Source organism: Agelaius tricolor, unplaced genomic scaffold, assembly GCF_023055355.1.
Source record: "Agelaius tricolor isolate 1412-34295 unplaced genomic scaffold, bAgeTri1.0.p SCAF_1, whole genome shotgun sequence".
Lineage (NCBI taxonomy): Eukaryota > Metazoa > Chordata > Aves > Passeriformes > Icteridae > Agelaius > Agelaius tricolor.
Genome location: NW_027269261.1, coordinates 12167354 through 12193229, shown reverse-complemented (window position 1 = coordinate 12193229; position 25876 = coordinate 12167354). Strand labels below are relative to the sequence as shown.

General features: G+C 41.8%; 1 protein-coding gene across 1 annotated transcript in view; it reads right to left on the bottom strand.

Annotated features, from left to right (window-relative positions):
- Positions 1-25046, bottom strand: part of FSHR (follicle stimulating hormone receptor) — an 83159-nt gene extending 58113 nt beyond the window's left edge. The window contains 2 exon segments of the mRNA XM_071423191.1: positions 24779-24962; positions 24965-25046. Of these exon segments, the coding sequence (XP_071279292.1) occupies positions 24779-24962; positions 24965-25046 (266 nt within the window).
- Between the last annotated feature and the right edge of the window lie 830 nt (positions 25047-25876).

Here is a 25876-nt window from a genome sequence, read left to right as displayed (position 1 = left end):
CTGTTTTTGCTTGATTAGTCAATACAACAGTGAAGGACTATTTTGCTTTTCATGTTGTATAATAGGAGACAAATAGATACTGCAGACCACATCCCAGATGGTGTAAATCAATTGATCTGTGCCACTTTGGCCCTAAACTTCTGTCCTAATTCTCACCAGAATGAATAATGAGATTCCTTAGAGCGGAATGTGATTTAATTTAAATTTATGAAGAACATTTGTAAGCCTCCAGCTCACTGAAATGGGTTCACACTGTCATCTGACTTCAGTGTGACTGGGGGGGCCTGGTTCTAGTGAACATCTCACAGGGAAGGGGCATATGTAGATATATATGAACATTGAAGTATTTCTCCTACTCAGCTGCCTAGGTGGAAAATCTCTGGTATCTATTAAGTAGCCTGTAGGTGCTTTCAGACAAAGCTATGTTTTCCCTTTCTTAACAGCAGGCAGAGAGAATTACAAAAGTCATAAATTGGATGCTAAACATCAGGCTTCAAACCCCATCAAGATAAATGCAAAAAGCTTGGGTTTATTTGCTTTTTAGTTTTAAAGTCTTTAGAGTGCATTCATATCATGCTGCTAAGCTATTTCCAACACTCATGAGGCTTTAATTTAAGAATGGGAAAAGATTTGTATTAGTCACCTCAATTCCATGGGATTCTGAAGTAGGGACTTTGTAAAGCTGAGTAAAGCAGGATCGTGAGGAATGGCACAGGTAGTGACAAAAAACATCTCTCACCATCCTGCTGGCTCATCTTTTCAGAGAGATATGGCATTACCTTAAGAGAAACCCAAAGCCAAGCAGAATATTTCTCTAATAATGACTCTTCGTGTAACTACAGATTCATTTCAAAGAGTGGCCCCTGATAGCTCAGGCACACTTGAATAATGGAGGAAGAGCTTTGCAATTCATTTGTTCAACTGAGACATGATCTATGGATTTGAGTGTCTGAGAGGCCCTACTTCATACACATGTAAATGGATTTATGAGAGAAAGAGCATAATCCCTTGCTAACATGCACAATCTGGATTGAAGCATCTGATCACTGCATCCACCTAATGTGCTTAAGTCAGCGCCTCATCCCTTTTGAATGCTTGAGGAAGAAGTTATCTAGACAGTGCAGCTGTTTTATTCCTCTTGTGGGATAATAAAAGCTGGGAAAGGTGAGTATTCCAAGGAAAATCTAGGCAGTGCAGATTTTATGAAGAAGACAGAAAACGTAGGGTTAATCAGGGAGGGAACGTGTCCTCCTTTCAGGAAGGCTACTTGGCAATCTCTCCAGGTCTGGGAGAGATGTAAAGGGCATCTATGAAAAATAAAATATTTTGGTTTGTGAGCAATTAAATAAAGTATTGTACAGAGAAAGTAAATACAATTAGAACTGTGTTGATAAAATTATTAGTGATGTCCATCTGCTTTGCAGGTCTGAGTCTAAAAGGAATAAGTGCAGCAGCTGATGAAAAATCACTTCTTAATCTTTATCAGGCCTCCCATAAAAATCAATTTCCTTTTCTTCTTGGAATTAGATTAAAAGGATAATCAACAGTACTGATTGCATTCCTATTCTAAATTTAGTTAACACTTACCCAGTGTAATAATGCCCCCAGCCACAAAAAGCTGCAGGGAAGCATTTCAAGATCACACCCCCAATGCCCTTTTCACTTGCAGAGTGCCCACAACACCATGGCATGGATAACAACAGGTCTGTTTTCTCAGCAGAGCTGTGATGCTGCTCCCACAGGCACACAGCAAATTTGCTGTGGGATTTGTTTTTCCCCGAGGACCTTGCTTAGGTCAGCTAATTAATTGCCCACAGTGCCAGTAGGCAGCTAACAGCTGATAAGGAGAGATAAGGAAGCAGAAAACTGTTGAGAAAAAAAACCAAACAAAAAAGCACAAAAAACCCAACAAAACAACCAAGCATCTAAAAGACTGTAAAAGTGGTCAAGCAACGGGCCTGTAAAGCTTACTCTCCCTCCTCCCTGGGTTAGTTTTCCAAAGCCAAGGCATGTTTAGTCTCAGCACTGATAGCCTTTTCATTTCTGGACAAAGCACACACTGTCCCCAGTAGCGTTGCCTCATCCCCCAGGGCACAGCAGATAGCTTCCTTCTGAGGTCACACGTGCAGCCAGTTAAAAATAAAGCTCCAAGATGCTTTTAAATAGCTCTGCTCGAATAAGGTGGGAGGAATCTGGATATGGAGGAACAGGAATAAAAAAAAGGGGAGATGGCAAAACTCCTAATCAGAAAAAGGAATGCAACACCAAGACTTTTACTCATTGATGGTCTACACCTATCATAGTTATTTCAGTGTATTTAGCTTGGGTTGATTTACACTGAGGCAAAGCTGGAGATGCACAAGAGTTGTGATTATTCAGACCAGCTGCCTGTGTGTGTTAACTGACTTTGTAAAGTCCCTGACAATCAACTCTGTTGAAGATTTAGGTGCAAGTAGCAGTAGCTACACAATGACATCAGGTAAAGCAGGCAAAGCAACGTTGTCTTGGCAGGAAGGATCTCCTCCCTGCTTTAAGCTTCCCCAGAGCTGTAGCAAAGCAAAGTTGGAGCTCTGGATTCCTCTACAGTATATACACTTAGAGAGAAGAAGGGTTTGCTGCTGAGCACAAATTGCAACAAACAAGTCCTCTTTAGGCCTCTGAGCAGAATCACAGTTATCATGTTTGCATCTGGGAAGAGTTTAACTGCTTGGAATGAGTTACCACAAAAAAGACCAGCAGTAAGCTTGAAAGCACAGCTAAAATTGCTTCTATTAATGTCAAAGGCATGCTGTGAAAAGTGTTCTGTGCAAGACAAATAACACCAGTGAATGAAGTTATCCTGTCTTGGTTACAGAGAGCCAGGAAATAGAGATTGCTTTATTTTTACAAATAGCTGTACTTTTATTAGTTTTGATTATCCTGTAAGACACTATGTTACTTTTAGAAGAGCACATCCTTGTTCCTCACAGCTTACTTACAGGGGGCCTTTGAGAAATGTACAGCATGTGATGAATGTACAGCTTCCTTAAAACCTGACCTTGATATCTGCAACCATCTTTATGGTGAGGAGGAGCCATGAAAAATTCATTCACTCTGAGCAACATTCTTGGTGATACATCTATTTATGTTAATAGCTCTAAATTAATATCTCTGCATATTTTCCCAACAAAAGGAACATTGTACAAGTACTGGGTATTTTGCTCTTGCAAAAAGAATGTTTCACTTTGTGTTCTTTCCCATGGGCAGCTTGTCAAGGCAAATACAGTTCTGGAAAGTGTCCACAGTCCAATCAGATGGGAAGCTTTTTAGGTATTGTCTTCACAACTTTCTTCCCCTCTTTTGATTCAGTCCAAGAATAGCCATCCTGCTCACACACAGCCAGTCACTTTGACTCTTCCTGTCCCAAGAATGAGTCAAAAAAGATCTTACTTCACAGCAGGGAGAGAACTGGGGTTTGTTCATCATCTGAGGTCATACCTGAAAGGTGACAAATGTTCTTTGTGTGTAGAGTTTCTGCCTCTAAAACTTTGGGACTTGCTATGTTGGCAGGGTCACCATACATGATGTTATTTTTGTGGACTGAGACAAATCCTCCAGGGACAAAATCCCTTCAGTGTCAGAACTCAGCACATCCCTCTGGATGTCCAGAGTTGCTGAGGACACCGCCGGGGGGCTCGGAGACCCTGGCACGCAGCCCAAAACACCTGGGGATTTGATTTTGACCCCTGGAGCAAGTTGCCAGCTTTGTATGAGGATCTGAAAGTCACAGAGGTTTGAATAGTATAAGAATAATAATTTTATCACAGGGTGAAAATGTAGATTTTAGGATTTTTGGTATGGAGGTTATGGGGACAAAGATGGAGGAACTTGGGTGTGTCTAGCCTTCCTTCTTCTTCTTCTTCTTGGTCTCCATTTTCTGCTGTGATGTTGGCACTTTGGGATTGGTTTAGAGTAGAAGTGCACTGTCTAACACAGGGGATAGGTATTGGGAATTAAGTGTAAATATGTTATACGTGGTTTGTAGTATAAAAGGACAACACCGCCCTGGGGGTGGTCAGAGTGCCTGTGGCTGCCCTGCTGAGCAGATCTTGGCTGGGCAGAAAGAAAATTTTATAGATAAGAATTAATAAACAACTTCAAGATCGAAAAGTGAAGGGTCCAGACTCATTCTTCAACAGCGTGGGCCGAAACAGAGACACCCTACGCATCTCGGGGCTGCAATTATCAACAGCAACCCGAGACTTCAGCTCTGAGCTGGGTGCCTTAGGAAAGGTAAAATAGAAAAGGAAGCTTTTCTGCAGAACTTCTTGCTGAACCATCACTGGATAGCAAAACACCAAATTAATTATTTGTACCTGTGTCACTTTATCTTGATAAATTCATTAGAAACAACTAGAGTGCTTTTATCTCCTTTCCCATCCATATCTTCATAGGCACTATACCTGTGCTGCTTCATGGGACACAGCTGAATATATCCCAGAATATTAATGAAACAAATATCCCAGAATATTAATGAAATAAAAAGAAAGACACTCACTGCTACATTCCCTACTTAGCACACAGTCTAAGAAGTAACAGGGTCCCCACCAAATATTTGGATTAATTTGGATACATGCAAAGGCTTGTTTGAAGTTGTAATGAGATATCAGATACTCCCAGTGCCAGAGCAGTTAGAAACCATTTAAGAAATAGCACTGAGACACTGTACTCCTCTTTCCTATCTGAATATAAGCTTTGAAAAAGTAAATATTCTCTCTGCTATCTACTACGTGCTGTATTTTCCAAAGAGCAGTGTGAGTGTCAAACACAACTAACTCAACTGGAATTCTTGGGAAAACAGCTTCTCTGGAAGGAGGGGTCCCAGAGGCAAACAGCACCTACTCTGCTCTTCCCAGGGCACCAGACTTGTGCTGACACAGCTATCCTGAAATGCAGAAATATACTGGGCCTGTGCCCCATGCTCCTGCTTCTCCAGCACCATGGCAAGGGGAGAGTTTACTTCTTTTTAACTACCGAAGCACACATTTAAATTTTAAATGCTTAAGTTTTGAAATAACACTAAAAGTGACAAAGTGGAAAAAATCCTCAACTTTGGTCACTCCAGTACCATGCAAAAAAAGGAAATCTCCTCTGGTCATGCCTTCCTCTAATCTGAATCTCTGCTGCATCTTTCAGGGGCTGGCTCTTGGAATTGCTGCTGCATGTGAAAGGGGGTGAGCCACAAAGCACACTGAGAATGGGAGTAGCCAGGACATTAAAGTGAGCAATGGGTTCCTGTAATTGTAAAAGAGCTCACAGTCCTCTCAATGTAATGCACTTTGCACATTTTATTCAAGTCCTGTAAAAATTCCTGTTCACTGCCATTGCTCACCACACACTCCCATATCACTGGTCCTCTTCCCAGTCACAGAACTCCCATGTCAAGAACCTTTCTCAGCTCATCTCATGGAGATTGCTGAGGGAAACAATCACAGGGATATCAACTGCAGGTGCCTGGACTCTTCCAATATTGTCCTGCACTCTCCTGAGAGTGTCTCTTCTGCCTCACAGTCCTTCTCTGTTATTGAGGTCCCTTCCCCATAGACATCATCAATTTGATAGGGAATGAAAAAGCAAGGAATTCTCCTTACTTCTCCTTGTACAAAACAAAATGAATAATTACATTTTCCTATTATTTTAGCAGGAATTACCTTGCCACTGCAAAAAGCTGAATTTATCTATCTACCTTCCATTAGCCATGGATTTATTTTTCCATATTAAGATGATGCTCCTGACTAAATATAGCATGGCAGCTAGTGTGCCACTATCCTTAAAAATACTAACTGTACTATTTCCTTTAAGACTGACAGGTCTCTTCTCAGTAATACACAGGACAAAGCCTGCACTGTTGTCAAGCATGGATCTTTATTGTATTTGAAGGTGAGCAGTATTGTTTCAGAAAGAGGCCACCTTGACCACACTGGCAACTGAAATGCTAGGTTGTGTTCAGAATAAAGATGTGTTTCCTGCTTTCCCCTTCAGACTGCTTCTGAAACATGAACCCTCCATAGAGCACTTGAAAATAATAAACATACATGGTCCTCCTAAAAAGGGTGATAGAAGAGTGAAATAGAGATGGGAGAAACTTGACCTGCTCATGGCACAGCTGCAGATTATGGAAGACCTCTAAGAAAGAGTTTAGCAGTTATGCCTGGGAAAATATATATTCTTTGCAACATCTAACCTCAGTGGATGAGACTTCTGCCCCCTTCCTACACACCCTTCCATCATATTTCTTGATTTGACTGTGACATCAGCTCTCTAAATGACTCTGATAGGCATCTCCTTGCATAAAACAGGGTAAAAAAAGGCATGTGGATGTGGCACTTGCTGATAGGGTTTAATGCTTTCAGCACCTCATTCAGACTCCTATTTAATTGCACAGAACTGGCTCCACGAGACACAACCAAAAATAAATGTGACAAGAACACTTCAGCATACCCTAATAATGGAAATATTAAAAGAATGTTTCAGCTCTCCACAAATTCTTTTCCTAGGTAATTTTGATAATCTTTGTAAAATCAGGCCAGTTGAACTGCCAGTGCAATGTCTCAGGTTGCCCCTTACTCTTCTCCCAGGCCCTCTTTGGGAGGTGGACTAGAAAGCAAATTGAGGCTCATAATAGTCTAAATGCTTAAGGGTTTTGTGTCACTTGTTTGCTGCACTCTTTTTCTAAGACTTTCCTCTCCTTTCTCTGTAAAACAGAAGGTGCACTTCTCTGTTAAAACAGAGAGTGCAGTTCTGATCCCTTCCATCTCAAAAAGTGAATTTGATTATTGGGAAAGGTAAAGAGGAGGGCACTAATGCTGATCAAAGACATGATAAGACTTTTGTAAGAGGAATAACCAATTTACTTTTTGGCATGGAAAGCTTAGAGGTCCACAGAAGTCCTGGAGAGGGTGGGCAAGGACTGATGCTTCAACACAAATTCCAGGCAACCCCCTGGGATGAAATTATTTGGAGGCTGGAGGAGTACTGTGTTAAAGTATCTTGAATGCTTCTCTTATTCTTAAGCTACCCTTAGCAGTTCCCAAGATTCCCTGTAGTGCACAGGATGCTTGATTCACATACAGCCACAGCTGATATTGCAGGGAGAGAGCAGGCAAAGGAGGGGGACCCTTCCTACAGAAGGAAAAACTTACCATGATCTGCCTTTGCTGGGCTGTAACCCTGCCTGGAGACCCTGGACAGGGAAGTGGAAACTGGGAGTAGCATGGCCCCAGCTGGAGCTGATGGGTCAAATTTGAGTTGCTGACCCCTTGCAGAAGATGCTCTCTGGGCTATACAACACCTGTGAAGGTTTGGGGCAAGATCATGTTGTAAACAAGCTGTGGGGAGTTTCTTTCTTACTGCATCTGAACAGCTGTGGTTTTGCTTAAATATTGGTTATAGCAAGTATCCCGTCAATAATCTACCTGTGGCTCCCAAGTCAAAACAAAGATAACTTCCTAATGCACTACATAAGGCATTTCTGACCTACAGAGATATATTCAGCAACACTGACTCCATCTTGCTGTGTCCATATTGATTCTGAAGTAAAGCCCAGTGTTTTCAAAGCCAGACCAAGGCTTCAGAGGATATTACTCTATATTACCTTGTGCCTGTTTCCTTCATGACAATATCAAGGCTTATGTTTTGCCTGATTGATTCCAGCTGATAATTCTGACATGCTGCAAAAGAAATTGCAGACTTTAGACTGTGAGGATGACCAAGCAGACCTTGGCATGAATTAGGAACTGAATATGAGGTTTTTTTTTTACTGTGGAAAGAATACATTACAGCAGCAAACACTGAAAGATGCAGTAGGCACAATATGCAGTCCCTGCACAAGCTGGACACTCAGAGAGCTTTGAACCAGCCAAATAATTTGGAGGTTAAAGATTTAAATAATTGTGTTAAAACTGGGGGAAAAAAGGCCCAATTGCATCACTAACAAAATGCCCCTACAGTAAATAAAATGCCACAAAGTCACTAAATGCTGATCTTTGCCCAGAAACTCAAAGCCAACTTAGTGCTGAAAAGTGTCTGTCTCCTTAAGATTCCTTTTTTAATCTGTTTGGAATAATAAGGGCTTCATTCTATTTATCTAAGTCTGAATAAAGGTATTTATTTTTAGAGAACTATCAACCAGCCCTTAGACAAACCTGTGCTTCCCAGGAAGTACAGGGAAAAGATTTCCTTTGCTGGCCCTTAGTTTAGGAACATGGGGACTCCCATGAACTTCAAGATGGCAAGATTGAGTGCTTTTAAGCAAATAATTTATTTTTTTTTCCTAGCATAAAGGTAGTGCTTTGATTTAAGACCACAGAGAACAATACACAGTAGGCCACCTTCTGAACAAAAACCTGTGTGAAAAAGAGTCAGGTAAACTTTGCTGAATTCAGTCCATATATCAGAAAAAGGAATCTAAGTGTCCCAGCTTGCACTAGAGGTGTGACACAAAATGCCTTTTTTCTCAGAGAGAAACAGAGAACCAAAAAAAAAAAAAAAAAAAGGAAAAAGAAAAAGAAAAAAAGAAACAGAACAGAACTCTGCTTGAAAACAAAGTGAAAATAAATCAGCAGTGAATGGATTAGCTTCAGATCAGACTGCCTGGAGCAGCCTGATCTGGAACAGCAGAGCACTCAGGGCTTGTGTTTTTTAAATTAGTTTTAATAAATAGAATCAATAGCTCAGATTATGAAGAAGAACAAAAGCACAGATCAAATCGATCAAGGCTGTAGCTTATCATTATAAGCCAAGGGGTGTCTTCTCTTGTCTGAATGTGATAAGATGGCAAAAGAATCCACTTGCAGCTTTTCAGTATCTCTCCCAGAACAGCTGTACACAGAGCTGGATACTGAAAATACTCCAGGTTATCCAAACATAAGCACAGACTCCCTTTCCTTTTCCCCAGAAGGAAAAAAAAACCAAGCAAAATAATAAATAAAACCCAAAAATAATTTTTTTTTTCCCTGAAGATAAATGTAGGAATTTACAGGGAGGACAGAACTAAATAGATAAGCAAGGACCAAGTATCCTGCATTATATATGGGATTTAATGCTCAGGTGAAGAGATTCTTGGTCAGATCACTGGAAAAGTCTATTTCCATGGAGTAGGTTAGGAAAGGGTGCTGGAGATCACCACAGAAGTTTTCTCTAACCCCAGTGCTCAGCCAAGGGTTATCCATTGGAGGGGAACAAGGGAGGTGAATTAACTTCAATCAGGCTTTGGGCAATGGGAGGGGATAGGTGCACACAGGCACCTTGTTTTCCCCTTTATCCTTTGTTGTTTGTTTTGTTGGATTCTTTTTTCCAAAGGGACTTTGCTCCCGGGAAGCTGCAGTGTCTTATTAATGGGAGGACCTGGTCACTGAGGAGCACTCCCCTTTGATCACAGGGGTTTTATCCTGAACACCCCGAACACCTGCTCTGAGGAATAAATGCCACACAGAAAATTAAAGCACTTAAACAACCCCAGCCCCCTTTTCTTCCCCTCCAATGAAACTTCTTGTTTAATTTAAGCTAAGTACAAACCAGCAGTCCTGAATTTATTTTATCAAATATAGTAAAACTGAAGAGGTTTTTGGCACACTATGGGATAATGCCTTGGATGTGTGAGAACAATGCAAGGTGCTGATAACCTCTGCTGACTCCCATTCATCCTCAGGTTGAAAAGCTGGCATCAGTTATGTGGGATTTGTGCTCATGAATAGCACATAAGAGTCTTTTTCATTGTTGTGGTTGAATTATAGATAAACAGCAGAAGAGGAATAGTAATCTTGTAATAATAGAATTTATGACAGATGTACTACTGAAAGTCATTCACATGCTCCAGTGGTGAGCGTGGTTCAAAGCCTATCTGGAACAGACTTCCATCTTGCTAATAAATATTCAGAGACTTTATAGTGTTCAAGGACGTAATATTGAACATCTGACAGAAAATTCAGTGTAAATCCATGAACATTTTTTATTACATTTCGATCGGAAGTAGATTCCTTAATGTTTATAGTGCCTTTGCCAGATGACACAGAACTTTCCTGGGCAAAGTACCCAGTGGTTAACTTCAAGTCCAACAAAATAAACAAAACACAAATTATGATTCAAGCATAGTGTAATTTATTTTCTATTCAGTGAGGAAGAATTGATTTTCCCAGCAGAGTCACTTACACTGTAATGATTATTGCACATAAGACAACTTAAGAAAATGATGGAAAAACAAATTAGATGGCCTGCAGATCATTGGCTTATCTTGACTGCTCACCTTGAAGAGAGAGTTGGGGAAACATAAGATATAGTACTGGATGTCAGGGTGCTTGAAACCCCTGCTCTCCTTCCATCTCCTTGATGTCTCATATTAAAATTAAAAAAAAACAAAACCAAACCAACATTTCTGGCAGGGATGAAACAGCACATTTTTCCAGTCTGAGGGCATCTGCTAAATTAAAAACAATGATAACTTGCTGTGACAGAAGGTAATTAAAGGGTATAAGTTTTATAAGAAGTTGGCTATTTCTAATGATCTCATTTTATTCTAAACATCCACTCATGAGTCACATGAGAAAAACATTGCCACAAGTCCTTGGCTTCTGTTAGCTGACACTTCAGTGCTGATGACCAAGTGCTAAAGCAATGCAGTAAAAGACTGGGCCCAATATTATGACACAATCCTAGGGAAATCAATAGGAATTCTTCCACTGATTTTTCCATATGTACTGGACAGACAATTTATTGCATGCAGAAACCTGAATAATGGGAACAGAGGTTAACCAATCAGTGGTGCAGTGATAATCTCTTCATGCTGAGATGGAATTGTCCCAATCAGAGTTTCTAACAAAAAAATGAGTTGGCCTCACATTCTTCTCCAGCGACATCCACAATCAGCCAATGTTCTGTACATTAAGTGCTGCACATCTTATCTAGCTGATAGAATTTGCTGCAAGAGGCTTGGTTAACCATGTTTGGCTTAGCTTAAGGGCAAGAAAAAATGACAGTCAGCATCAACCACTGAACCTGAAACGTCCCTGTGAAGTTTCACACTCACCCTTTGAGAACCATTATGTGTTCCCTCAGATTTATTTCAAAGGTCTGCAACATTACTCTACTCTAATTGCAGCTTCCTTGCAGAATCTCCTATCTTTTCCCTCTGTTTTACATGGCAAAAAGTCTTTTAAGTTTCAAAGACAAGTTGGCCTTGGAAAAAAATGTGAGAATGCATGGATTTTGTAGCTGATTACTTTGTCAAGAAAATGTGCTGCTAATTTATACCCTTTGACCTGTTGGGTTAGATTCAGTGCTTGTTATTTCACCCCTTTTGATTATTCACCTCAATAGCCAACTATTTCTTTTTTTTTTTTTTTTTAGTGTGACATTCATATCTATTCTTGCAAATGGATTGCTCAAAGAGTAGGTATGATCACAGCCATTCTGTCTCACTTTCTCAGATTAAGAAATGCTTCTGGCAATGAGAAAATGAACATTTGCTCTGAGTTTGACAGTTGTAAAGGATGTTTATTTCCCAGGGCTTTGTTTACAAGGCTGCATTGTTTAAAAGAAAATTCTCTGCTGCTTTTGGACTCCCTCTCCATTGCCCTTCTCTGGAGTCTCTCCAGCCCCTCAATGTCTCTGTGTAGTGAGGGGCCCAGAGCTGGACACAGCACTTCAGGTGTGGCCTCACCAGTGCCAAGTACAGGGGGACAATCCCTGCCCTGGTCCTGCTGGCCACGCCATTCCTGAGACAGGCCAGGATACCATTGGCCTTCCTGGCCACCTGGGCACACCTGGCTCCTGTTCAGTGCTGCCAACCAGCACCCCCAGGTCGTTTTCTGCGGGGCAGTTTTCAGCCACTCTGTCCCCACTCTTTAGGACTTCATGGGGTTGTTGTGGTCTAAGAGCAGGACCAGAACCTGGTCTTGCTTAACCTCACACCGTTGGTCTCAGGCCATCTATCCTGCCTGTACAGATCCCTCTGTAGAGCTTCCTGCCCTCCAGCAGATCAACACTCCCACCCAGCTTGGTGTTGTCTGTGATCGAGGGTGCTCTTGATACCCTCATCCAGATCATTAATAAAGATATTGAACAGGACTGGCCCCAGTACTGAGCCCTGGGGGACACCACTGGGCACCTTGTTTACCACCACTCCCTGGGTCCAGCCTGCTCTTACCCAGCCAAGAGTGCACCCATCCAAGCTGTGGGCTGCCAGCTTTTCTGGAAGAATGCTGTGGGAGACAGCATTAAAGTCCAGGCAGACTATATCCACAGGCTTTCCCTCATCCCCCATGGGTCATAACAACCAAGCTGGGGCAGACAGGACATGCCTTTCCTAAAGCCCTGCTGACTGGGCCTGGTTCCTTATTCTCCTGCATGTGCTCACACTGTGAGCACTTGTGATCACACTTAAGGTGATCTCTCCCATAACCTTCCCTGGCACCAAGATCAGGCTGACAGGCCTGTAGTCTCCTGGATGCTCCTTCTAGCTCTTCCTGTGGATGGATGTGACATTGTCCAACCTCCAGTTGTCTGGGACTTCCCTGGTTAAGCAGGACTGATGGTAAATGAGGGAGAGTGGCTTGGTGAGCCCTTCCACCAGCTCCCTTGGTGCCTTTGAGTGAATCACATCTGGTGCCATGGTCTTGTGAGTTTTCAGGTGGCCCAGCATATCACTAATTACTTCCTCCTAGATTACAGGGGGTCTATTTTCTCTCACCTTGGTCTACCAGCTCAGGGGGCTGGTTACCCTGAAGAAAACTGGTCTTACTGTCAAGGAGGCAAAAAAGAAATTAAGCATCACAGCCTCTTCTACATCCTATATAGGAAGCATTGAAAATATAGAAAGCCACAATCAAAATATTTTCTGCCTATGCTTATGCTTTTTGATTTTCCTATCTCCTTCACTCAAGGGTAATGTTCCAAGGCACACAGATGTTTTAGGTGATTATCCTTTATCTGGCAGAAGTAGCCTCATAGTGAGTATTGCTATTTCAGCATGGAGATAGCAGGGAATGATTAGTGATTGGTTTGACACTGTTTTCTTTCTGGGCAATATTTTCCATCACCTCTTCTTCAATAAGATCAGCAAGGGCAAAGACAATTCAGATGACCATGCAAGCTAGGCATAGCTTGGAAAGCATGCTCCTAGGCAGGCTGGCAGTGGAAAAATGGGCAGAGGCTTCTATTAGGCAGATGCTGAAATACAGATACTGAGGTTGGAAAAAGACCTTCCACTAGGGAGGAGCTCAAAGCCATGGAAACTCCTACACCGATGTTATACTTGATGTTGAAGGTGAAATTTAGACCTCCACATAGTCTGGGTGTACCTTTTTCCTTCTTTGGGCCATTTTTAGAAAAGCGGTTGGCATCTTATTGAAGCTCAAGGTTTCTGGGACTTTTGGGCTTCTAGGATTGAGAGCCATCCTGAATCATCTGAGTTCAGAGTAACAAAACCCTGAGTGTTGCTATGCAACACAGGCTGGAGCCCAAAGCTGTTCATAAAAGCAGGATACCAGCATGTGGTGTTTTACAGAAATCTATAAACTCCTTTACACAATGGACATTGTAGAGATGTACTCTAGCTGGCTGGCAAGCCAGCCTAATAAAAATAGCAGTCTGCCACCCCACCAGATCAGAGGTTAACAAGCTTTCTGTGGAATGCAGAAAATCTTCAAGGAGACGCAAGCAGGAACTCCTGAGGCGCCCCTTGCCTCATTGCCTGTTTCAGCTGATAACCACCTCAGCCTGGAGGACACTCGAGAGATGAATCCACACCTAGAACCAAGGCCGGCTCTTGGCAGCCTGACACCCAGGGTGAAAAAAAGGCAAAGCTTTCAAAGCCTTGAACAAAGACCCAGTTTCCCTGATTCCCAGTGTCGCCAGAGCGTCTCTTCCAGACAGCGTCCACGCCTCTCAACAGACAAACAAAATGGCAAAGCCTGAGCTGGTGCTGGATCACAGCCCTGAGGCTACACACTGTCCCCACCAGACCAGGACATCAGTACATGCAAGGGAATGGGAATCAATCCACTCCTCAGTGGGAACTTCATGGAAACTGCTGGCTCCTTGTCCAGCCTGTACAGTGCTCTGTTGGGCTCAGGATGGACATGCTCCAATTTTTAAAGTGTTCAAAAACCAACATGATTTCTGGGGTGTGGGCCCATATTCATATAACCAACATGATTTCTGGGGTGTAGGCCCATATTCATATAACAAACAAACAATATTCCTTGACTTCCTTCATTTCTCTATGTTATACTGTGTTATGCTGACATAAAGCAGCATAACATGTAGAGAAATGAAGGAAGCCAAAGAAATATTGTTTTTTTGTTATATGAATACTGTAAACATATACTAAAAAATTCCTGTGGATGCAACATTCATGCATTTATGAAGATCTTTAGCTAAGGAGAAATATACAGAGAGCAATTAAATTCATAAAAGGGTGAGAACCTTCCAATTAGTGCTCCATAGGCAGCCCTACTGACCATAACGGAGCCAACCGTTAGCCATAATTGAAATACTCACAAAATCTCCACCTCAGCTCTCTTTAAATTACTGGCTGTAACACTGCTGTGAAATGCTGCTCTTCTAATACAGTGACAGAAACAGACACAAGAAAATACAGAAAGGAAGAAAGTGGAAAAGGTGATGAGGCAGATGTACCAAGTGAATAAAGATGCCTTTGAGGGAAAAAGCCTTGAAACTTTACACCTCACTTTATATTAAAAAATAGTAGAGTTATAACTTTCTCTGCTGAGAAATAGTTATTAGAAAGAAATACAAATATGCAAGAGGTAATTTCTTTTTGTTTGCTATTTGGAAAAGGGAAACATATTGCTATAGGAGAACAGTCTGGTGAATAAGGTGAGGCTAAGCCACTGGGTTAAACCCTGTACTCTTGGGAAATTGCTCGTCTCTTGCAACCCAAAGCTTTGCTGTTACTGTAAAGGATAAAATTGTGTTTACACACTTACCAGGAATGTTGTGAAATCTGTTAAGATAGAAAACTTTGTGAGCCCTAAGGCAGTTTTACCAATTCCACATGGCCCATTAAAACAATTAAAATCTCCCCTAATAATTTAAAACAAATGAAAACTTTTTAAAAATTATTTAATTTGTGTGTTCAATGCCCATTTTATTTTTCCCCACAGTGGTTTCCTGCCTACTGCAATAGCACAAAGTCCTGAATCTGCAAATCAGTGAAGACAGGTACTTTTGCACCTGCGATTTGTCCCACCGGGAAGCAGCGGAGCAGCCTGGGCAAGCAATTAGGATGTGTATGAATGCCTGTGGAATCAGACCCTGGATTTTCTTGTAGGGTATTCCCTCACAGGGGCCACTAATGCTGATTTCAAAGGACTGGAGAATGAGGTCTGGGCTTCATCTGCCATGGCAACAATATACTGCAGATAGGAAATTGCAGCTCGTGGGATTCGGATGCAGCGAGTATTTCCCCAAACCAGTAATTCCACCTAGAAAGTTGTTCTGCCAAGGCAGCTCTTGGTCTGCTGTTATTTCCTAGCACAGCCTGTGCTGCTTTTATGACTCCTTACTTGCCAAAAATGAAAAGCAAAAATTTCCACAGCAGCGCTGTTGGCCAAAGAAAACTTTGGGGACAAGAGAAGTTTTTTAGCATCAAGCCACTGTCTTTCCATGGGTTTATAGCCCCTCTACTTATACCTTCCCTGCTCAGAAATTTATGTGTGTCTACAAATATTCTTGCTGGGAGACTGGACTCCCAGGAAAGACTCTTCAGAATTGATTTCTTCCCAGTAGTTGTCAAGAAGCAAAAAATGGATTTGGCTGTTGGTGTTCTTTTTTTTAAAGCTGTGGAGAGACTGGAGATGCCAGAGGAAGCAGCACAGGTGGTGCTTCCACTGCTGGAGACAGATGTGCTTTCTTACCTCAGTGAATGTCTGTGGCTGTCACAGGTATGAATGTTTCCCACAGAATAGGATTCCCTTTTACAAAGGGTCTGGCCCTCAAAAATGCCTATTGGGCTACTAAAGGCAGTAGCCTGATGTGGTTATACCATGTGATGGTGAAAAAAAGAAATCAAAGCTTACCCTGAAGGTAAGCCCTGAAATCCAAACCTCTCAAAGCCAAGTGTAGGCAGGGCTGTTACACCAGAGATTATTTCTAAGCACAAGACATAGCACAGAATATAAAACCATTAAAAGGCTCCCAAAGGTGTGTCCAAAAGAAAAGCCTTGTAATTCTTACCCTGCCTTTGTGACATCCTTTTCAGTGAAGAAAACCAATCTCAAATAACCACATATCACTTCTTCCCATCCCATGCTCCTGGTTTTGGGAAAAAGGGACAGGCAGAGGGTCCCTCCTACCATTATTACTCTCATCTCAGCCTGGGCCATTTTAGGAGTTACAGCTATAGATCCACGCGGGTGTTTTCCAATCTCATCCTCTTTGCCCAGGGCCAAGCTGATGTAGGAAGAAGTTAAACACAGACACCCTGTGCACATACACAGGTGTGTGGACACACTTCTTGGGGTAGGATTTGGTTTTAGGGTAAGAGAGGGGGAAGATGTCTTTATAAGTATACCATGGTATCCCAAAATTTTGGAACATAAATATAGGACACCAGAAAAATCTCCTGAGAAAACAAGCACCTCTTTCCTTTCCAATCTTCACACAGTCCATCAAGTCCTTCATTGCATGCTACTATTTCAAATTTAAAAAAATAGAATCTTCTGATCTTCATTTGAAAGTATATTCCCCCCTCGCTCCACTATCAAACAAAAGATGAATGAAACACTGAAAACTTGGAATGTTTCCCCACTGCATGTTTATGCACAGAGTGTTTTTGGAAAATCACTGAAGATTCACAGATTCCTGACTAATAAATATTTACAAATAAATTCCAATTAACTGGCTGTATTTGGGCAAGGATTCATATCAGAAAGTACATCCTCATGTGTGTGGATATGGGGAAACTTTGTGCCAATAGGACCATTCTCAGAATCATGCTCCATAGGCATTCACAAACCAGAATTTCCAGGCAAATATGTTAAAATGCTGACCAGTAATATCATTCTTGAATGATAAGAGAGTGAGCTGAGCTGAAAGCTTCAGCCTGCAGCTCACCTAGTGGGTATATGCTTAAAATTGAGGCTGTCCTATCTATAGGAAGATCTGAGTATGTTACTTTTAAGGATACAGCATTATTTAGTTAGTCCAGGCAAAGAGGGAGGCTCAGCAAGCTCAATATACTTATGAGAAGCAAGGATTTGTTCAGCTGAGTTGGGTTGGAGGCTGTTTTCATTTCACTGAGACACATATCTCCCTCTGCATATAATAACAGTCTGTAAGTTCTCCTCCAGCTACCCAGGAGCAAATGATTGTAGGTGGCTTGATAAGGTAATGGGAGATAAAAAGCATCCCTACCTTCCAGGCTGAGCTCCTGAAAGACCTAAGGATAGTTGGAGGAAAACATTGAGCAAAAGTAAACAAACCACAAGCTTTTCTGACCTTAGACCCTCAAGATCAAAGAAATTACACCTGAGTAAAAGGCTGAAATCAGGCTCCTTATTATAGTGTACGTGAGACAATTACAAGAAATAATTTTCTATACTCTTACATGAAATCCATGCTTGGTCTGACCTATAATTTGAAATAAGCTTCATTTTAATGACTTAAATTTCACTGCTAATAAGAGCAGCCCAATCAAACCACAGGCAAAGTGTGTGAAATAATTTACAGATTTTGTCTAAAAAGGTCAAGGTCTTAAACAAAGAAAAGTGGCTTTTTCTACCAGAGTGCTTGCCCCTCACTGTGTAAAACTAATAGACTGCTATGAAAAATAATACCTGCCTTTTGTGCCTAAACTATCTTGTTTACTGGACACACACACACACACACACACACACACACACACACACACAGAGACAAACACGCTCATTCCCAATCAGCTGCTGCCAAAACGAACAGCACATGGCTGAGAGACCTCCCCACTGCCAGATGGTGAAAATGAATGGAGTTCTTTCCACTGAAGTTAATGAAGCTATGACAATTTAAATTAACTGTGAGCCTACCCCAATTATCTGTTAACTTGCCTGCACAAGGACTTGGGAAAGTTAACAGAACTAACTAAACTAAACTGCCAGCAGGAGAGGAGACAGGGAGGCATGTTGAACTCTGCATGGGTTTCTTTGGCTCCTCAGCTGCATGTCTCACAGGTTTGCTTATTTTTTGTTGGTAGATAACTCTGCTTGCCTCTGCAGGACCCCCTCCTGCACACACACTGCTGGCAGTTAGAGCAGATCTCCCTTTGGGATGTATATTTTTACTTATAATCTCTCCTCTGGGCAACTCTTTTCCTGTTTTTGTGGCATTCCTCATCCACTCTCTCCTGCCACCCTTGTTAAACTCTCACACAAGCAGTGTTTCCAGTGACATGTCAGCCTGATGAGAGCCCCTCAGCATCTGCAAAGAAAACCCTGGAGGTGCACAGCAGACTGGCTCTGGCTGGCTTATCAGGTGACACATTTTATGTGTGACACTCTTCCAGAGGAATGTGATTTGCAGCTTTTAAAGGCACTGTCCCACTGGGGATCTCTTCTCCAGAAATCATCTCAGAAATTTATCTGGGATTATCAAGTATTTGAGAAGCTTTTTTTAATTTTTTTTTTTTTTTAATTTAAGTGGCATGGCCTGGGATATTGAGGAAGATAATAAGCTTTACTCTTCAAAACTGCAATGCTGATATGAATCTGCTAAGTGTCTGATCTAGAAAATTATTAACTCAAATTCCCAAGATGCTATGTATAAACCTGACTGAGGAGTTGAAAGCACAACTGCATGGACAAATACAAGGATAACACAAGAACTGGCCTGGCTTGGTAGCTCTTACAGTACAGCAGCTGGGTCAGAGCATCAGTGGCACCCACACACAGAGCCCTGTCTGCATCCCTCTCTTCATAAATACCCTCAGCTCCCCATGTGAGGGATGGGAAGGCAGCTCATTGAAGCTGAGACTGAGCCACATAAGCACTTTAATGTCACTCAAACTTGTGAAAGCATTTCCCTAGAGCCCTGAGTATGCTCTGCTCTCCCAGCTAGCAGCAGTCATCTTTGAGTGATACTCAATAGGATTCCCTGTGCCAAAGTGTCCCTGCATGGGATGAGAGATGGAGTTAATACATCGCAGTATTAGACACGAGAAGGCAACAAAGTCTGAAATACAGTGTTTTACTTCTGCAGAGTGAAAACTGATGAGTTGTGAGAAACTGTCGTAAGGGGAGTAAATGAAGCCAGGAAATCATCCATACTGTTGAAGTGTTTAGCCTAACACACCATTCAGAGCAAAGGAAATTAACTGCTGCATGACACCAGTGAATTCATGACTCCTCAAATCTGCTCTACTGATTCATGTTCTTGTTGGAGAAGCAAAAGACAGACTTCCATCCTACTTTGCAGAGTCCCCTAGGCTAACCAGCTTCCCCATTTTTGCCACATTTTAGTTTAAAACTACTAATTTCAGATCTTAGTAGGGCCTTTTTTTTTTCCTGCTGTGCCTCAACACTAACTTCAGTATTTACCAGATCCCATCTCATGAATAACATTACTGTCAAACTCTCCTGGGTTTTTAACTATATTAATGACTTGAATGGGGAGGCACACAAGATGAAGACACTATATTTGAGACAAGAAAATGTAACCCTCACAAATGACTACTTTAATCTTCCAAATACTTTAGAAAAACATTTATTATTATCTCATTCACTAGGCACGTTTTGATTCTTTGTAGGAAGTGAACCAGAACATATCTAAAATGTCTAACAGAGAGGCTTTATTTCAGCTCATCAGCCCAGGAGCCCATTTTGCCTGGTTTCAGAGGTGTGGGGATGTGACACAGGCTGGTTTGTGTGTGTGTGTGTGCATGCGTATAACAGAGGCTGCTGGAAAAAACAGAATTTATACACTGAGAGAATCTCTCTGTAGCTGACCCCAGTGAAGGGCATCAGCTTGGTACCCTCCAAATGCTGCATGCAAACAAAATCAAGTCTTGGCTTTCACTGTTTCCCTGCCAAAAGCTCAGTGGTTTAGCAAGTCATTAAATTTTAAGCGAATGCACTTTCATTTCAAAGATATATTTTACACATACATACATGTGTGTGTGTGTATATATATATGTATATATATAGATAATTATACATCTTCAGACTTGGCCATCCCTCTCTCATACATGCATCAAGCTGCAGACCCTATAAGTAAGGTGGGAGCCATGTGCAAAAATTTATTTATAGCATCAGGAGTAAGCCAGCAGAGTACTGCCCTGCAAAGCAGTTTCCATTGTGTGCAGTACAACTCCTTGTGTTCAAAAGCTCCTGGAGGTTTAGAAATGGAATGTTTGTGTAAATATATGTATCTTTGGTCCTGCTGAGTTTATTATCCTTTTGTGAAAATTTCCTCTGTTTCTTTCTCTTCCTCTCTTATGATCTGCCCATTTCTTTTTATCCTCCCAATTAAAATGTTAAATAAGAATCCAGCCTAAGGATTGGACCACTGCACAGATATACAGACAGCAATCTTACAGCAACTCTGTTGTTTTCTGTTTCAAAGTAGGAGCTGATCATAAATTCAGGAAGAGCAGAATGTAACTCTAACAGATGCAAAACTGGTTTGAATTAAAAACTAAAATAATTAAAAAGGCTTTAGTCAGCATGTAATACTTCTCAATATGGTCTGCTGTGAAAACATTCTCATCTCATTCCTGAAAAAATGTGGGTTTATTGATTGACTGTAAGATTAACCACCACAACACAGAGAGTTCAAAGCTTCATGGGTCTTAATTTTGTGAGTTTACTTTATCCTCTCACACCTTGCCTTTCTTAGGTTAAGGTCAGTCCATCAGTATAAATAGCCAAGCAAGAAGTGTAGCTGTTTGCAGGTTTCAGTGTAATTTCAACTCCAAGTGTGAAAGAATAAAGAAACATCCTAATTGCAGCTGTCAATAACAGTGTTGCAGCTACAATTCACATAATTTGCAGCTTCTGTCGCTGGGAAGCACATCTGACTCACTCAGTACACAACACAGGACTTGCTATTTCTAGGCAGCTGATGTTTTAGTGCTCAGACATCTACTCAGCCTTGACTTGATAGTCTAAAGTAAATATCCTTGAGCAATTGTAAAAAAAAAAACACCTATGCAGAGAGCAAGTAAAAAACCCTGCTGTTTATAGTTTGCAGATGCTTGGGAGAAAACACTCTATATAACATAGCTCTAAACTGCTCTGACAATGGCTAAACTGCCTCCTAGAATCATGGAATCATTATGGCTGCAAAAGAACTCCCAGATAATTGAGTCCAACCGTGAAGCCAGCACCGCCTTGTTCACCACTCAACCGTGTCCCCAAGTGCCACAGCCACAGTGATTCCACCACTTCCCTGGGCAGCCCATTCCAATGCCTGATGACCCTTTCAGGGAAGAAATTTTTCCTAATATTGAACCTAATAAGCCCTTGGCATAGCTTGAGACCATTTCCTGTTTTCCTGTTACTTGGTGTTATCCAAATGTTTCTACTTAGTTTGTTAAATCTTAAGAAGGGTCCCTTCTGAGAATGTTATTTTTGTTTGCATTACAAAGCAAGACCTCTTATGAATAAATGAAATCCTACTGAATACTGATGATGGATTACAAAACTTGACACTGGATTTTAAGGCTGGAATAGATCTTGAAGCAGCAAACTGCCTGCAATTGCTACTGAGTCATTCACTCCTCTCTTCCCTAGAGGCAAATAATTGTTAATACTTGACACAGGTGAGCCTATGTTTCCCATCTGAAGTGCTGGTCTCTGGTTTCTAATGGATTGACTCCAAAACTGTATGTCAGAGCCATCTCTCAGGCATTTTGGTATGTATAAAAAAATTGCAAAAATTCTTCTATCCAGGCAAAGATTATAAAGCAAAGCAGCTAATAACCACAGGCTCCCCTGGAAACACTCAGAACATGCCAGCTGCAGAATGCTTGGAAATCTGCAAAAAGCAATGGACAAACCAAGCTGTAATTACCCTATTTTGGCCTGTAAGTGAAAAAGTAGAAGTGGCAGAAATTAGAGTGATGGAAGCATGTGGATTCTGATGCCTGCCCTGTTTCCATGAGGTAAGTACAAAATGAAATCACCCTGAGAGGCTACCAGCCTTCCCTCTGCAGCACCCTTGCTACAGCAGATGTTAATCCAGGCAGGAACAAACCCCTGTCTCATGCTCCACTCTGCAGAGCTCGAGTTTCCCTTGGAGCCCAAGCTCTCTCTCTGTTGGGAAGCCAGCCACAAAGAAATCCCTCACAGCAGCACGTGCTCAGGACCAACTCTCAAACACTAAAAAATAATAACATTTAAAAGCAATTCAGCAATGGCAAGGAGATAATTGTTAGGGAGGGCCCTATTTTTACCTTTATCATGAGTTTTCCTACCAAGTGTCTGAGCTGGCTGCCACATGCCAGTGTCCCAGCTTCAGACACAGCTGTGGTGAAATAGAAACACACAGCAAAGGGAGAAGTGCTTGAGGCTGATCAGGCTCCTGTTCTCACTCTAAAGCATTCACCAGCATGCTGTTCAACATTTTAAAGGCACGAGGGAAGGACTCTAAGATAACTTAGGAAAGCTATCAAGATCACATAAGGGAAGGTGAAGAGCTGTAAGTGTACTGAACCCCTCTCCTTTATATTAAATAAAAACAGGCTGCATCCAGACTCCCAGAATGAGCTCTTAGGTGAAAAAAGTACCTTGTAGGATCTGTATGTAGCAAGAAGTCTCTGCTTGTGTCCTGTACAGGGTTCTTAGACACCATGGCCTTCTGTGCTTAAGTTGGTACACTAATCAAAAAAACTCTTTTCACCCATTAAGACTAAGAAAACATAAAGCAAGATTTTCCTGCTACCAGGAGTGTACCTGCAGTGTCATCTGGAGCAGTAAAACCTATTTTAGTCACCTGAATCACCCCACTGGGCACTCAGTGGAGAGATGCAGAGGAAAGCACTTTTCTAAGAGTTCCCCTTTGCTCCTGAAGGAAAAATCTAAGATTTATTTGACACTTGATAGCTCTTCAGCTAATGTATCTGCCTTTGGTAATGCTAAGGTTTGGTATATTCAAAGCTACTCTAGGCAGTTTTCAAAATTTTAAGGCATGCTGAAATCGGTCCCAGGGTTATACTAATGGAATGGGACCTGAATTACTTCCTGAGAAACCAAAAGCTGGTTTATTTTGAGAAAGTGAGAAGAGAGTCAAGTTGAGAGATTCTAAGTCCAGTATTTGCACAGCACTGGCAGAAGAAAGGATTTGTTTGCTGTTTTCTGTCACACTAATGTTGTATTCTGCCTGTTTCAGAGAATAGCACTCGTGCTAAGAACACACAAATTAGCATCCTCAACAAACTCTCGAGAAGTTAACAAGGAGAAAACAAATCCCATTTTACTAACAGGTGCTTTTCAGCGATACTCTACTTCTTTGCAAAAATAATTAAAAATGCTTTTGCTTAATCCCTAGAAGGCAGACCTTAACTGTGTAATCTAAAGAAACAATCAAAGCAAAATTAAACAAAATTAGCTGTACATGCCTGGAGCAGGGTGCACTCAAGATTTAGATGACCTAAATCACAGATGGATTAGTTTTTCCTCTAGTTGTGAGAATGATTTAAACTTTTACTGACCTTTCGTGGTTAATTCAGACATTTCTCTCAAGTTTTCACTGCAGTCTGCTTAGTCAGTGAGCATACAACCCCTCCTTCTGAAGAAAACAAAACTTCTACCCTAAGAAAGCTGTGGCATAATAACCATGGATATACTGTGGTGTGTGAAACTGGGATGAGGGTATATTTTTTTACCAGTGACACATCATTCTTCATTGTATCCTCCCTTCAAACTTGCCACGCCACTTATTAACCAAAGGCTTTATCCAGGATTACTCCTTTTGGTTTTGCTTTAGGTTGTAACAATGCCAGATGTCTGTGGGGGTGTTGGCAAAGGGTGATATTTGCCTTCAAACTATTAAAATGAAAACAATCACTTGCAGTTAGATATTTGCCATTGCGCAAGCTCCTTTGCCTGCCTGTGCTACTGACCCAGAAAAAAGCTGCCACACGTTATTTTTTTATTGCTCACATTACTTTTATGAAAAATAATGAAAATCTTTAAGATGGAAAAAAAACCCTCCTCTATCTTCACATTGTTCACTCTCTCCAACCACAGCCACGCCGCTCCTCTGGTGGAGGAGGATCCCTCTCTGAATGTTTATCAGAGTCCTTTCTGCAATGCCTTTGAGATTTCAAAGGGAAAACATTAAGTTGCTTCTTGGCAAACAAGCACAAACCTTTGGAAAGCTCCTGCAGTACAAACAAACACTCATCATCGATTTGTTTGGGGCAGACAAGTTGCTCTGCACGTTCCGACAACACTAAAAGCAAAGCTGTAAAGAAAGCTTAGACTTTATGCTTCAAATTACTGTCACAGCACCGAGGATGCTTGTTTCAAATTTAGCCTGCACTTCATATTATAACGTACAAAATCCTTTTTTAACAGAGACCTTACAATGAGCACGATCAGAGAAATGGAGAGGAGTTTCAAGGTGTAGCTGAGTGAGCATCAGAGGAACGGCTGTGTTCTGCAAGCAGCCGGCTTGGAGTCTCCCAAGTGACTCCCTGCAAACCTGACCTTTGGCTGGCCAAGCAGCAGCTCCTTTGGAGAGCCAGCCACAAGGCTGCTGCTCCCAACCACGAGGCTGCTGCTCCCAACCGCTCCCTCTCCCTACTTACAGCTCGGTGGTGTTGGCAGGGATGTCCCGGGGAACCTGGACCACCTGGCTCTCCTGGCAGATGAAGACCCTGCCCAGGCAGCAGCAGGAGTGGTGCTGGCATCCCAGGCAGCCTGCCAGGAGCAGCAGCAGCAGCAGGCAGGAGAGGGCTGGAGACATCTCTGCCTTCACATCTGTGCCCGTCCCTTTATTGGGAAGGGAAGGACGTAGAGACCTCCCAGGCCAGCTCCCTGGGTGGAAGATCCGCCCCAAAAGCTGGGACAAACCATGTGGCTCTTAGGGGATGACTTCTCAGCGAGTTTCACTTTGTGACCCCACATTCCTTATGGCGTTGGAGTGGGGACAGAGATGGGAAATGCTGATTTTTCATGGCGTGAGTATTTTGTATTTCAAGTGGTGTTGAAATCAGGAGGCCCAGCTGTACTAACCAGGGCTCTTTTAACATGCTGGGGAAAGGTTCTTCCTTCTCAGCTACACTATTTTTCATGTCTTGCCTGGTGAGACCAAGGGACAACAAAGCATTTTTACTTTCTACAGCCCAGACCCTTTTTGTCCCTGAAGGAGAAGCACTCTATTTATAGCACTATTTATGCTCCCATTCATAGATCCAAGGACCCCTGCTTTTGTATTTCTCCTAGGCAAAAGTAAGGTGGTAGTATTTTATATAGTCTACTTCATGGAGTAAGAGCTCTACAGACCTGAAGTCAGAGCTAAATAATGCCTTTTTTCTCACAGCTGTGATTATTTTTCATGCAGTTGCTGATTCATCTCCTTTTTCCCTTTGGCACCTTTATTGGAATCCAAACAGAAGAAAACTCCACAATCCAAATTGTCCCTGTGGACTGGTAAACTAATTTCATCATCTAGAACAGAAATCCTAGAAATATTGCCAGATGACTATCTGTGGCACAACAGGAGGAAAACAGCCTCAAGAATATCATCAGAAGGCTTGGATGTTGAATCTTGTCTTTGAGTCCATATTTATTTTTTTTTAAATTTTTTTGACTGAGCTAAATTATCTCACTACAAATATTAATCCTTGAGGAAGGGGCCCTGTGAACTCTTTGCTGTCACTGAGTCAAGCTGCACCAGGCCGTTG